The sequence below is a fragment of the Petaurus breviceps genome, unplaced genomic scaffold (genome assembly GCF_028583685.1).
Source record: "Petaurus breviceps papuanus isolate PSGF00001 unplaced genomic scaffold, PetGlider_PUasm1.0 129, whole genome shotgun sequence".
NCBI classification, from domain to species: domain Eukaryota; kingdom Metazoa; phylum Chordata; class Mammalia; order Diprotodontia; family Petauridae; genus Petaurus; species Petaurus breviceps.
Genome location: NW_027185665.1, coordinates 4,327,788 through 4,343,246, shown reverse-complemented (window position 1 = coordinate 4,343,246; position 15,459 = coordinate 4,327,788). Strand labels below are relative to the sequence as shown.

At 36.2% G+C, this 15,459-nt stretch overlaps 1 protein-coding gene and 1 long non-coding RNA gene across 25 annotated transcripts in view; one reads left to right on the top strand and one right to left on the bottom strand.

Moving 5' to 3' along the window:
• Window positions 1–15,459, top strand: part of LOC138173021 (zinc finger protein 532) — a 116,279-nt gene that overhangs the window by 45,818 nt on the left and 55,002 nt on the right. For all 24 annotated transcript variants that reach the window (XR_011171325.1, XM_069103011.1, XM_069103035.1 and 21 more), the window contains one exon: window positions 1,375–3,731. Coding sequence is in view for 23 of the 24 variants with exons in the window: in XM_069103035.1 (XP_068959136.1) it covers window positions 1,375–3,731 (2,357 nt within the window). In the remaining variant the exon portion in view is untranslated. The remainder of the gene's footprint in view (window positions 1–1,374; window positions 3,732–15,459) is intronic.
• The window catches only part of LOC138173131 (uncharacterized), a 74,272-nt gene that overhangs the window by 50,555 nt on the left and 8,258 nt on the right, over window positions 1–15,459 (bottom strand). The window lies entirely within an intron of this gene.

Sequence of the window (15,459 nt, the reverse complement as noted above, 5' to 3'; positions counted from 1 at the left end):
ACACGATTGAACAACAATTTGAAGTATTCATCTAAATTAATGAATACATTGCTTTACAGTTTGCAGAATACTTTCAGATATTAATTTATTGTGTTCTCAGTACAACCCTGGGAGGTAGATACTGATATTATCCCCATTTTACAGATGAAGAAACAGACAAGTTAAATGACTTGCCCAGCTTACACAGTTAGTAAATACTTGAGGTAGGATTAGAACTTCAGTCATTGTGAGTCTCTAGGATCAGTCCACATTGCCACACTACCTAGATAGTACTTAATTAAATCTATTAAGGGATATCCTTTGGGTCCATTTTATTGACTTCTTTCTGTCTTCCATGAATGAGGATGGAAATCTTTAATTGGTTGTTTTATTGCTATATATTTTTTAAACAGTGACCCCAAATATATGAGGAGTCAAATTTAATATTGGCTAAAAATCTGGAGGATTTTAATAAGTATTATTTTGTCAGATGGATTAATAGCTATCAAAGTGAAATGTTCCTGTAACATTTCTGGAAGCAAATGCTTATGTCACTGACCGATTTTACATTTTACAGTTATTCTACCAAATTATTCTCTGTTGTTTTTTTCCCCCCTAGGTCCTAGGCATTCAGAAAGTTGGTAGATCATATCCATCTTGCCCAAGAGTTTTAACAGAAAACTTTTTTTCCTAATTAGCTCTCATTATTAAAGTAGTGGTACAGTAGGACCTAAACACCTACCCACCGCCATAGTTATGTAACTGAACTGCTAACAGGTGTTACGGTAGCAGATTTGGAACAGTTAATAATTTTAATTAAAGTTGAATGTAAAAGCCAATGGAAAAAATGCTTTGTTTAGAGTCAGGGTTCAAATCCTGGCTCTTCCATTTACTGCTTTAGTCATTTCAGGCAAGTCATTTTATCTCTGTGGGCTTTGGTTTGTAAAATGCAAAATGAAGGAATTGAACTAGATGATGCTTAAGCTCCTGCCCAGGCTGTGCTACCCATGAAATTAAAATCATATTGCCCCTTTCTCTTTAACCCACTTTCCCCTCCGAAACATACACCTGGATTTTTTATCATATGTGCCACTAATAAAAAATCTGCATATTCTTTCTGCTCTAGGCCAAGTTAGCTATTTAGTCCAGCACTTTCATTTAATAAGTGAAGAAACTGAGTCCCATATAGGTGACCTTGTCCAAGGTCACAAAACTGGCAAATTTCAGAAGCAGGATTTGAACCTAGGAGTTTGTGACTGCAAGTCTGGTCCTCATAAGCACATTTACTAATATTTAACAACTGTGTTTAATAGTTATCAGTTTGCTGGTATAATTTTTTTTAAGATATAGAATTCATTCGGGTGCTAATGAAATTATTTTCATTTATTTTCACAGAACCTCTTCTAAACAAATTCATGACCATGGGGGATATGAAGACCCCAGACTTTGATGATCTTCTTGCAGCCTTTGACATCCCAGATATGGTCGATCCGAAAGCAGCTATTGAGTCTGGACACGATGACCATGAAAGTCACATAAAACAGAATGCTCATGTTGATGAGGATTCACATGCCCCATCATCCTCTGATGTTGGTGTCAGTGTTATTGTTAAAAATGTCCGGAACATTGATTCTTCTGAAGGAGTTGATAAAGATGGCCACCATTCTACAGGCAATGGTTTACATAATGGGTTCCTGACAGCATCCACACTGGAAAGTTATAATAAAGATGGAGCAAAGTCTCTGAAAGATGATGGACCTGCTGAGGTAAAACTCAAAGAGACAACTTTCAATCAGTTTAGTCCTATCTCAAGTGCAGAAGAATTTGATGAAGATGAGAAAATAGAGGTGGATGACCCACCTGATAAGGAGGAAATTCGTTCAAACTTCAGAGCAAATGTGTTGACAGGTTCAATTTCCCAGCAGGACTATGAAAAGCTAAAAGCACTTGGAGGGGACACCTTAATAAAGCCGGGAATTCCTGCTGCTACCACCTTAGATAAAAACAAAGTCATTAAAAGAGAAACAGAAACAAATTCTGTGACGCTGGGTGTATATGAGCCCTTCAAAGTTAGGAAAGTAGAAGATAAATTGAAAGAAAACTCTGAAAAGTTGCTTGAAAAACTTGATGGAAAGCTAAGCTCTGAGAAAAATGAGGCAAGTCTTCCCAGTGCTGCCCAGTCGAAGGCAAAATCATCAGCCAAACTCTCTTCATGCATTGCTGCAATTGCAGCTCTTAGTGCTAAAAAAGCTGCCACGGACACCTGTAAGGAACCAGTGGCCAATTCAAGAGAACCTTCTCCATTACCAAAAGAAATGAATGATAGTCCTCGTGCTGTTGAAAAATCCCCTGAGTCTCAGAGTCTTATTGATGGTGCAAAAAAAACATCTATAAAGCCACCTGATAGTCCCAGGAGCGTCTCCAGTGAAAACAGCAGTAAGGGATCTCCATCTTCTCCTGCAGGGTCAACACCAGCGATCCCTAAAGTCCGCATAAAAACCATCAAGACGTCTTCTGGAGAAATCAAGAGAACGGTGACAAGGGTTTTGCCTGAAGTTGACCCGGACTCTGGAAAAAAGCCTTCAGAGCAGACGCCTTCCATGGTGGCTTCAGTGACGTCACTTTTGTCATCGCCAACTTCTGCCACTGTCCTGGCTTCTCCCCCACGAGCACCCCTCCAGTCTGCTGTGGTCACAAATACGGTTTCCTCTGCAGACCTGGCTCCCAAACAGGTCACTATCAAGCCTGTGGCTACTGCCTTCCTTCCTGTTTCAGCAGTGAAAACGGCAGGGTCCCAAGTGATTAATTTGAAGCTCGCTAACAATACCACAGTGAAAGCCACTGTCATCTCTGCTGCTTCTGTCCAGAGCGCCAGCAGTGCCATCATAAAAGCTGCCAATGCTATTCAGCAGCAAACGGTGGTGGTGCCCGCATCGAGCCTTGCTAATGCTAAACTTGTGCCAAAGACTGTGCACCTTGCCAACCTTAATCTTCTGCCTCAAGGTTCCCAGGCCACTTCTGAACTCCGCCAAGTGCTCACTAAACCTCAGCAGCAGATAAAGCAGGCAATAATTTCTGCAGCAGCCTCACAACCACCGAAAAAGGTGTCCAGAGTCCAGGTGGTATCTTCTTTGCAAAGTTCTGTCGTAGAAGCTTTCAACAAGGTGCTGAGTAGCGTCAACCCAGTCCCTGTTTACATCCCGAACCTTAGTCCTCCAGCTAATGCAGGCATCACGTTACCAACCCGGGGTTACAAGTGTTTGGAATGTGGTGACTCGTTTGCTCTGGAAAAGAGTCTGACTCAGCATTATGACAGGCGGAGTGTGCGCATTGAAGTAACATGTAACCATTGTACAAAGAACTTAGTTTTTTACAACAAATGCAGTCTGCTTTCCCATGCTCGTGGACATAAGGAAAAAGGAGTTGTGATGCAGTGCTCTCATTTAATTTTAAAACCAGTTCCAGCAGATCAAATGATAGCTTCTCCTTCAAGCAATACTTCCTCAGCATCCTCTGCTCTGCAGAGCTCTGCAGGAGGTGGCACACATAACGTAACAAAGATTCAGTCTGGCATAACTGGGACAGTTATCTCAGCTCCCTCAAGTACACCCATCGTTCCGGCTATGCCTCTGGATGAAGACCCATCCAAACTCTGTAGACATAGTCTAAAATGTTTGGAGTGTAATGAAGTTTTCCAGGATGAGACGTCACTGGCTACACATTTCCAGCAGGCTGCAGATACAAGTGGACAAGTAGAGTATCTAATATTTAAATTTCTATGTTTTCAGCTATAAATCTCAGTATGTGTACAATAGAAATAAGATGGATTTGTGATTTGATAAATAGAGGCTGGGGAAAGTGAGTATGGGATGCATACTTTTATTGAAAAGGTGAAAGTATCTAGTCATGAGCCACATTGAACAAATAGCTTCTTTTTCCTACTATTTGGAAGTTGATTTTTTTTTAAACAAATGACTTTGTTTACCAAATAAGTAAATAAACAATAGTTGTATCATAACTTCAGAATAAGTGAAAGAAATCTTTTCACAGGAACATGGGTGAGGGTTTGACCTGAAATTTTAGCTAGCTTAGCTATTATTCATATTGTACTGTATAAGGGTGCAGATTAACTGTCAAAGATTCTTAGTATCAGTGACAAATTTTTTTTGTGTGTGTGTGTTCATTCAGCTGTATCTTTTGGAATTTCTACGTACAGTCAAATACACTTAATTGGTGCCCTGCTTAATGATGTGTCTGGGATGATAGCCAGGAAATAAATTCAGAGTAATATATTTCACTTCAGTGAATCTCAGCAAGAAATAAGTGGCACTCCTCCTTCCATTTAAATGGAATGCCTGCAGGGGTTTGCAAGATTTTTTTTTGGGGGGGGATTGTAGTTTAACAAGTATAAATTGATATTTAGTGAAATAAATTTCCCAGTGGACAGCCTTTTATTCATTTCATGCAGCTTCTCTTCATGAGTGCTTGATCAATGAGATTAACCTTTTAAAATATTTGAGTACTCATGTATTATTTTTAAAGTTACTTGACAAAAATGTAGTAAGCTCAAGATAGCTACCCTCACAGCAAAAAAAGAAAAAGAATTTCTGCTTTTTTAGCATCTTGAGCTTATATTGAATTTTTCCCCCCTCCTTTCCTAAAGGAAGCAAATTAGGAGGGGTTCCACTGTTTTTCAGAGGTATTGAGTATATCATGGTAATGCAACCTTTAAATTTTGACAGCATTCTTGCAGTTTTTTGTATCCTGTTATAATAGTGAGTCCTTAAAGAGGGCAGTTTGGTAGGTCAAAATGAATAGAATGATATATTGATATCCTAGGATATTCTAGTGATAATGCTTGGTGTTCTTTCAGTCATGTAAACTTCTTACACTGCCACCACTTCAATCAAAAGGGCAGAACTTCTTTTCATCTTAAAAGGACATAAGTCTAGATGTATCCTCTTTGGTTTTCATTTAGTATATTTCCTCCCATTTCTTTGTAAGCATGTCAACAAATTTGATATCTTAGGCACAAAAATTTCTCTTAATTTTAACCCTCCTTTACACTGACAAATATAAGACTTTCCTAGTTAAACCAGTTTTAAAAAGTCAAATTCACATTAATTAAGCGCCTACTTTGGGTTAGGTGCCAGGAATAGAAAGACAAAAGATAATCCTTTCCTTTAAGGAGCTTACATTCTGCTGGGAAAAGATAATATTGACACAGATAAGGAAATAGAAGTAAATTTGAGGAGGGCAAGTTCATTAGGAGCTGGAAGAGGGGGGAATGAGAGAATAGGAATCAGTGAAGGCTTCATCAGGAGGCTATCCCTTGAAAGAAGATAAGGATTTAAAGAGGTAATGATGAGGAAGATGTATGCCACAGGTGTGTACAAACTAGATGAAATGTTAAAAGTTGAGAAAAGGCCATTTCAAAATTGCTCATTTTTACATTGGTTCTATTATATAGATTTTCTTCCTGCTAGTTCTGCTCATTTCACTGTTCATCAGTTCACAGGAGTCCTCCCAAGGTTTCTTTGAAACCATTTCTTTTATAGTCTCTTACCATAGTGTTGCATTACATTTGAATACCATAATTTGTTTGGTCATTCCTCAACTGTGGGCAACCTTTAACTTTTTAGTAAGGAACTACTGTAGTTTTATTTTTGTGCATCTATTTACTTTTCTTTTTCCTTTGACCCTTTTGGGGGTGGGGTATATCAGGAACAAGTGAATAGGAAGAGATTTTGATGAGGAGTCAGGGGAACGAGCAATAGTTCAAGTGGTTGAGTGGTTGAGAAGGAAAGGGATTGAGGACATAAGTAGAGGAGTTAGCCTTGGCAGAGTGAAATATATTTGATGGAGAAGTTTACATAGATTTGATTGGTTTCTAATTCTCCATTCCATTTTCACATGTTAGTATTGTTAAGTGGTCATGATATTTGTGAATCATTTATAAATCTATAACTTTTAAAATATTAGGCATATTTTAACTTTAAACAGACTACCTCTGGGATTTGACAAAAAGACACTTTCTGGTTGTCAAAAAATTTCCATTGTTTTATTTGTATAATTATAGAAATTTGAAACCCAAATATGGAATGGTTTCTAGAAATCTTTAAAAAAAATAATACTAAAGTAGTTTCCAGGTCTTAGGATTTGTTGCTAGTACTGCATTATTAATATGTTTCAGTGTAGTCAGTGAGTGAAAATGTTAGTGTATACATTATAGAACAACTAACAAAATGTGTTTTGTGTACACGTGCTGAGGCTAATCTTTTGTTTGAAGCTTCTGGTGTGATCAGAGGATTAACACATGAAAATATTTGATGAGCTTGATTTTCTGATATGAAAAGGTTTTCATTATGTTTTTGGGGAGGGTGTCCAATCCTGTTATTTCACTGTGTCTGTGAATTCCTGGTAGGAAAATTCCCTCTACTAATGCAGATCAGTAACTGTTCTGCAATGTTTATAGTCCTAGAGAGTTGCCTGGGACTCTGAGGGGTTGGCTGACTTGCCCACGGTCACACACCCAGCCTGTGTGTGTTGGAGGTAGATCTTGAACCAGATCTTCTTGATTGTAAGACAGGGTCTTCCAGTAAATTATGATCTCTCTCATAGCTCTGATTTCATAATGCATACACATACACAGAACATGTAAGCAGATACTCCTATACTTTGAAAGATGAGTATTTTCATTGGTGAAATTTCTCTTACCACAGAGTACCCCAACTCTCCATGCTTTATTTAGTAGATGGTCTCCACAAGTTGCTGTGGCCAAAAACAACAATAATAATAATAATTGTTGGCTAGCCAATCTTCTTGTGATGTTCTTCTCCACTTTTAGCTAAGCTAGTGCACAGAGAACAAAACACACAGTCCGTTGTTGCTGAGCCAATACTCAAAAGTCAACATTGTAGGAAATTATCATTTGCTATCATAGGATTTGAGGGCCAAAGATAAATATAACCCATTCAAAGAGGATTTTAATGTGTTTATTATGTATGTTTCTCTCTGTTTTGTATATAGATTCTCATTTAGACACATGTGCTCAATATTCATTGTCAAATGACAGATTTTTTTTAGCATTTACTATGTGCAAGATGCTCTCCTAGACACTATAGACTTCAGCAGTAACAATAAGAACTTGCAGTCAACTTGGAGAAATAAGACATTTTAAAGTAAAACACAAGACATAATGTGCAATAAGAGAGCCATGGAATTCTATAGTCGTTCAGAGGAAAACTAAAAGAACATCCTCTCAGGTACATGTAATTTGGTTTCAGAAAAGGGCTAAAAAATGAAATAGTTAGAACATTTCAAATTCTCATGACTTTTTGAATAATAAAACTTGTACTTAAGGCTGAAATGTTGGAATTGAAGCCAATGTTATACTCAGTGGATTGGTCTACCCAGTAACACACCAGCATCTTGGCAGCAGATAAACTAAGGCATGTGGATGCAACCTTTTGTTCATGTTTATTTGAAAGCATTTTTGCCACATTGGAGGGGGAGAATTTTTTTAGACAGAAGACTCATGATTGGCACTCTATAAGTTGATTCTTAAGCTACTTCATCTTTGACACAGATGGCAGAACAAACCAAACCAAACTCAAATGTTTCTGAATCAGTCAACATGGGTGGTTTGGTGATACTTTTCTCATATAGAACTAGCCAGTAGGTACTCAACTAAATTGTGCACAATAATTATAAATCATGTCCCCACTGGGCCAAAATCCGGTTGTTCTCTTGATACAGAGAAGGGTGTACTTAAGCTGCTGTGACTTCATTGGAGAGTTCTTCAATTTCTTATGGGAGAACTCAACTTCCTAAAACTTTTTTTCCCTAATTTTGCCATATTTTTAAAAAATTGTGAGGCGTTTTTTTTTTTTTAAAGCAATTGGGGTTAAGTAAACTTGCTCAAGGTTACATAGCCAGTTATTTCTGGGTGTGGTGCTAAGTATCTGAGCCCGGATTTGATCCCAGGTTATCCTGACTCTGGGGCCGGTGCTCTTACTCGCTGTGCCACCTGGCCACCATTAAGCAATTGGGGTTAAGTAACTTGCTCAAGGTTACATGTCCAGGTGTTTCTGGGTGGGTGCTAAGTGTCTGAGCCTGGATTCGATCCCCAGATCATCCCGACTCCGGGGCTGGTGCTCTTACTCACTATGCTACCTGGCTGCCCTGTGAATTTTTTTTAAAGAATAAATTAGTAGAAGTAGTCTTTAGATTTTGACCTGTTCTGTGTATAAAAAGGAGACATTTTTATAAATACATTTTGTTGTTTTTCTACTAGAGAGTTGAGGTGAGCTTTAATAATTAATGTTCACATGCATTGGTATATCATTACTTAATCTCTCTAATAAAAATGTAGATAGATATAGATTAATGCAAAGTAAGATTCATCCTCTTTCCTCCTGCTGTTAATTCCATTTTCTGATTATGTGTTCTGAAACTTCAAAATATTGTGTTTTAAGGTTTGTAGGCTCACACTCTGTTTCCCTAGCTCACAGACAGAATCATTCGTCTATTTAGCCACAGGAGAAGATGAATTCTTTATCATAATACTGAAATTGAGGAATTTTAAAAGTTTAAGGGAGCTCCAGAGGCTTTGACAAACTCAATATCACAAATTCAATTAGTCTCAGACCTGGGACTAGAATCCATAACTCCTAATTTATAATTTGATACTCTTTCTATTAGACCACATAACATTTCACCAATCTGAGAATTAATAGATTGTTCATATATGTAATTTGTGTCCTAAATCTCCAATTTACTAAACTGGTGGCTACTATCCTTAATAGTGGTTTTTGACATTTTAAAAGTTTACTGAAACTCAACATGTGATATGTTATAATTGTGAAGGATAATTCTAGCCTGATTACTTTTGTTTTAAAAATTCTTTTGATTAAAAGTTCATGAGAACAGCAGCTTGCGCTTAAATAAGTAAATGATTAACTTTAGAATAGAAGGGCTAACAAAATCACAGTCTATGAATTTGCTAACACTTATTGAAAATTAGCTGATATTTAAGAATGTGTCTTTAGACTTGTGGCTAAATCGAGCATGACTAAAAGATTTCTGTTGAACCCTTTGATTAAGGCACACTTGCATAGTGAATTCCTAGTCTCTTCTAGGTCTAAAATTCTCTGATTCTGGCATTTAAAGAATCTATCATAGTATAGGTAGAAAGAGTTGGTAGTGTGAAGGAAGTTGAGTTCTATTGCCAGGGCTGTGACCTTGGACAAGTCCTATCCCCTATTTTGGATTTTAGTTTCTTCATCTATAAAATGAGAAGGCTGTACTAGAGGATGATGACTTTGGGTCTTTTTTAGGTTTGATATTCAGTAGCTTCTGAGTTGAACATTTAGATGGATTGCAGTAACACAAATGCAGACTGATGTATATGGACAAGAAAAAAAATCTGTCCTGTATCCTTTGTGCTCTGGAACTAGGGGGAGGGTGTTACTGCTAACCAGGTTCATAAAGCACCAAGTGGGTTATCTCCTTCAGCCTTTGCACAAAACCCCTCATGACTCTCAATTCTCAGATTAGGAGAAGGCCAGGAGTTAGAGTCAGGTTGAGGTAAAAGTGTCAGGTGAGGGAAACTTACTTCACAATAGCAACCAACCTGTTGGGAAAGCTCCAAGTGCTGACTCTGTTGTCAAAGATGGTAAATCTGGAAAGGTTCCAGTAGTACATGGAACTGAGGGAAATTGCACGTTTGTTTTCATTACCTTATGGTGATGGCTGCCTTCTTGAGAGTGAATGTAAAAATGTCTTTTTTTGTCAAAGAAGAGACCTTGAACCTTTTTATCTCAAAGCATTTTTTTATATCTATCTTTATTTGATGTTTCTTTCATCAAATAAATTTTATTTTTTTTCTTAAAACCCCAGAATATTTAGGCCTAATGAAATGTCCTTTGTTAAAAATACTTATAAGAAGTAATTGTAATATGACTGAAATGTAGACTAGGAAAGCTAACAACAGAGCTTCATACCTCTACTTCATCAGGATAGGTAAAGGTAAGTCTTACTCTTTGCTGCTTAAAACACAGGGAATCTCTCAGACTAGGCAGGAGATTCTGGAGATGAGAAACACTTCCAAGAAATACTGTTTATTTTCCAAAGTATGCATATCTGGAAGAATTTAAAAGTACAGTTGCCCCTGGAGTTGAATATGGTGTACTTAGTATGCAATTATCGTTTGGGCTTTGGGTCATATGAGTTAGAAACACAATAGACCAAAGAAATGTCATTTCATTTTCTGTCTCCATCTTTTCTGCCCCCTAACTTTTACTCCTTTGTAGTCCCATAATGACAGTTTATAGTTGTCATCAAACTGAAATGGTGAAGTTAGGGTGGTTTTGGGGATAAAAAAGGCACTTTCTGTCCCTAATCTTTGTGAAGAATAATCACAAACTAGCCACTAAATGAATTTTCAATAACAAAGTTGTCTTTTTTTTCTGAAACCTAGCAGAGTTTCACTTCTACCTCTTTTATGAGTAGCCAAATTATGGCCCACTCTAAGAGTGGGGGTGGGGATTTCTAAGTGTGGGGTTGTTAGTACTGTAAACTATTTTACTTAATCATTTCAAAGACAATTGATATGGTTGGTCTGTGGCTTTTTCTGTGGCATAACATTTAGATTTTCTTTTGTAGTGCTGCAAAGAAAGATGCTTTGGAAGGAATATGAAAAAAAATCCATATGTTTCTATTATTGGAATAAGAAGTTTTATTTTTGCCGTTTTCTTATGTTATCAAAGAATACTCCAGATTCTCCACTTTTATATTGCTACTTATTAATGCATAGATGGCAAAAGATAAATTGTGGCATTGGTTCTGAAGCTCAATAAATGTGGTAAGATAATTTTAAACAGAGTTCTGCTTAGGCTTTTGCTCTTAATTGAGCCTGTGACAAAATACATCAAAAATCTAAAAGCATTTCTCTTAGCCATAGAATTTTCTTTTAAAAAATTACAATTGCTTTTGAAATGATATATAAATATTTTAAAATTTAAACATTTAGTATACACCAGGAAAATGAAATGAAATACTTTGTGTTTTCATTTTGAAGTTAGAAAAAAAGTCAGGAAAGAAAATAGGATATAAATCTCTTAAAAATCAGACATAACATGGTAGATTACCTGACCAGTTAGGAAACAGAACCAATTTACTAAATATATGGGCCATCATAGTAAACTATCAGAGTCTATGTGACCTTTAGATCCCTAATTAAAATACTGATTCAAACTAATGTCTATTACTTTGAGCATATGCCTTGTGGAAGGTCAGTTTTGGAATTCTCAACAGAAAGAAAGATGTGCCACATTTGCTTGCATATTTCTCTTTCACCATAGCAGGAAAGTATTTTGTTACTAAAGTGTGATTGGGAGAAGAAAGTCAAAGGTATGGAATTATTGTAATGTCTTTCTGACAGTGAAACCTAGCAATCATGTCCCTTGATTAACTGTGTAGCTGTAGACACCAGAAGTTCCCTGCACAGCCAAGGCTATGAAGCTTTGAGAAGTACAGTAAGGGTGCTGCTGCTAGTGCTTTAAGAATTGCAAAGTGCTTTACATACTTAAATTATTTTCATTCTCACAATAACTCTGTGAGTTAGGTGCTATTTCCATTTTACAGAAGAAACTAAGGCAGAGTAGTTAAAGGTCTTAGTCCACATTGTCTAAGTAAGTGATTGAGGCAGAATTTGAACTCTGGTCTTCCAGAGTCCATATCCTGTTTTCTCTCCACTGTGCCACCTATCTGCCCCTAATAAATAGTAATTAGCAGTGATTTTTTCCAATTTTCATTTTTTGTTCACTGTTATGTATTATACTTACCAATATCCAATTAGTCCAAAATATATTGAGCCATCTACACAAATAATCAAAATTATGAAAATAATGTTATTATTCCAATATCTTTTTTTTTTGGGAGGGGCAAGGCAGGGCAATTGGGCCTAAGTGACTTGCCCAAGGTCATGCGGCTAGTAAATGTTAAGTGTCTGAGGCTGGATTTGAATTCAGGTCCACCTGACTCCAGGGACAGTGATCTGATATTCACTGTGCCACCTAGCCGCCCCCCAACATCTTTTCAAGGAGAATCATGGGTGGGTTAGCAGAGTTAATCAAAATTTCATAGGACTCTGAAGAACTTGTAAACTTTGAAGACCCCTACCAAAACACATGTGCCACACAGGGCCATGAATTCCAACTTTTTTCAGCAAAATTAGCAGAATAGGTCCTCTCAGTGCTGTTGGGAAAACATATCACCATTTTCTGTGAATGTTATATCAGTAAGAGATTTATTTTTATTTCCCCCATAAAACAAGAATGACAGTTCATATTAAGCCATGAGTTCAGCAGTTTTTAAAAATTTCTGTGTCATGGATGACTTTCAGTCTGGTGAAACCTTTGGATCCCTTCTCAGAATAATGTTTTTTAATGCATGAAATATAGTATTACAAAGGAAACCAAATCCATTGAAATACAGTGATCAATTTTTTTTTAAGTTCATAGGTCACTCTCTAGTCAGTGCAAGAATGGATTTTCTATGTGCTGAAAGTGAGGAGTTAAGTTAAAAATTCTTAGTTTTGTTCAGGCCTTTAGGGATTTAGGACAACTATTGTGCTAAAAGCAGCTTTGGGAATACAGAGATGTGGTGTAGGGAATAAAGGAGAAAGCTTAAATTATTTTCCTCAATGATGGTGGGGGAAAAAAAGGAAAGTGCTTGAAGAGGAGAAATATGTGAGTAAATGTGGTTTATATGTATATATGTAGAAATAAATATTTTAAATATCCCACAAGATGCCCCAGATTTAAGAGTGATCAAATTAACTTATTTTCAGTTTGGGGATTAATCTATGTTATTGTCCTGTTACTGTCATACTCCTACTGAGGAAGGAAGGGCTATAAATCTATCAGAAAAATAAAAAGGAGAAAATAGAGTTCAAAGCAGCTAGAAGCAGTTAAATATAAATCTTTGGTGAGGAGGAATATAAGAGCCAGTCTTTCTTTTTCAAGTCAGCTTTTCAATAGTTACTTTTGCCCCCAGTACATTATAAGTAGACCTCGATTCTGGTGAGAACTCTCATTTCTTTCTGCCTTGTAGGCTTGTGGTATCTGAATGACTTTAATGAACACAAAATGCACATGCAGATTGTAAAAATGTTTCCCACATTTTTTTTAGTAGAGAACCCTATGTGTAAAGATTCTTACTATTTCGGAAAGAAAAGTGCATTTTAAAAAATTGTCTGACATCAAAAGAATGACTTTGGCACTAGCTAATAATATTAATTGTTAAAAATAGCAAAACCTTCCTATCAACCGTCTCACAATTATGTTACTCAGGTTTGCAAGAGGGAAAACCATTATCAAATTTGATTTGATTCTATATGGCAAAGCATAACACCTTTGTTAGCTTAAATAAGACCTGTGCTTTGCTTCTAGAGATTAACGTGAAAATATCGACAGTCTCAACCTATGACAATTAAAGAAACTCTTTAACATACTGTAGAAATTAAATAATTGTCATTCAGTACCAGGCATTGAACAATCTACAATGAAGGCAGAAGATTTTATTTCAAAGAAATGGTTATTTTAAAAGTGAAATTATAGAGAGGATCCTGATAAATGAATTTGCATGTATGTTTATTTGTGTTTACATAGATAGGAGATTGCCATCTTTTTAATGGGATTGTATCTCATGAAAACTATTTAGACAATTCTTACTTTGTGGTAGGAAGGAGAGTGTAATGAGAATTGGGAGCCCTGGATTATAGTCAGTTTTTTGTCACTTTGTGACTAATCAAATCACTCATCTTTAAAAGCATGGGATTGAATTAAATGGATTTCTAAAATCTTCACAAGCTCTGTCTTTCTTTGATGATAATTATTATTTAATGAATTTAAAGTATGGCTTTAAAAATATTAATACCAAAAGGAAAATGACTGAACCTATAATTTTATTAGTATAGAAAACTCCCTCTAGCAATGCAGGCCTTCAATACAAATTATAGTCTTAGAGAGTTTCCTGGAACATTGAAAGATTAAATGACTTGCCCAGAGCCACACGTCACACAGATAGTATGTATTTAAGGGTTGGAACTTGAACTTACATCTTCTTATCTTTGAGTACACATCTCTAGTCACCAGACTGTGCTTCCTTTTACTGGAGAAATCAATGTAAAATTCATTTGCATATTATTTTCAGTCTACAAAGTTTTGTGATCATGTTAAATTTGAAATTTAAATAACCAACTTGATTAAAAGCAAAAAGTTGACTAATAATGGAAAATGCTTTTCACTTCCAAATTCTTTGACATGTGAATAAAGGATTGGAAAAATCCACATTTGAGATCTTAGACTAAAGGTGACATATTTATCAAGATGTGTTAGGTTTTGGGGCGGCCAGCTAGCACAGCGAGTAAGAGCACTGGCTCCAGTGTCAGGATGATCTGGAGATCAAATCCCAGGGTCAGATACTCAGCACCACACCCAGAAATAACTGGCCTTGTAACCTTGAGCAAGTTACTTAACCCTGATTGCTTTAAAAAAAAAATGTGTTAGGTTTTATAGAAAGCCTCAACTTTGAATATAGGAGGCAATGTGGTACAGTTGTTAAAGTGCTGAACTTAGTGTCAGGAAAACCTGGGTTCAATTTTTGTCTCATAATTGCTATCTGTGACCAAGTCAGCTAAAGCAAATCATTTAACTTCTCTGAGCCTTACTTTACTCATCTGTCAGATGAGGGGAGGGTGTGTACCACATGACCTCTGACATCCTTTCTGGCTCTAAATCTGTGGTCCTGTATACAAAATGTATTTCATATCTTTCAGTAAGGGAGAGTCCTGGATTCATATGTTTTGGCTTAAATAGGTTTTAAAATTAAAGACAATGTCATACAGATTCATCTTCTTATTTTATATGTAAACAGTCTTATGATTTAAAGTTCTTCTATAGAATTTAATCTCTGACCTTCACTTATAAGGGAAAAGGAAAAGATCTGTTTATCAGTTTAAAGACCAATTAAGCTACAGAAAAAAGAATAGCTAATTAGTGTAGGTACTCTTTTGCATTCCTATATTTCAGATTTCTTGTTACTGAAATGACAGAAATCAGAGAATGGATTAGTTTAAAATGTATTAGTATTTTGAAGAAAAAAGTTGGTTAGGATTATGACTACTGTCAAGGTACAAGTCTGCATTAAAAAATTAAGCATGATTTTTAATTGTATGAGCATTAGTAAAATTTAGTCTCTAACCTTTAGTTGTAAGTTAAATGCTTTTTCCTTGCTGTTACAAGACAAAATTAAGTACAAACTGTTGCATTTAGGTAGCATTAAGCAATTGCCACAAACTAACAAAATTAGAAAATCTGTGTAAAACTAGTAATATTCTTTAGCTCCCACTTTTGGTTTGGCTTTAATACAGTTTATGTCTTTGCATTTCACAAGTTATGGAGTGACATGTTTAAT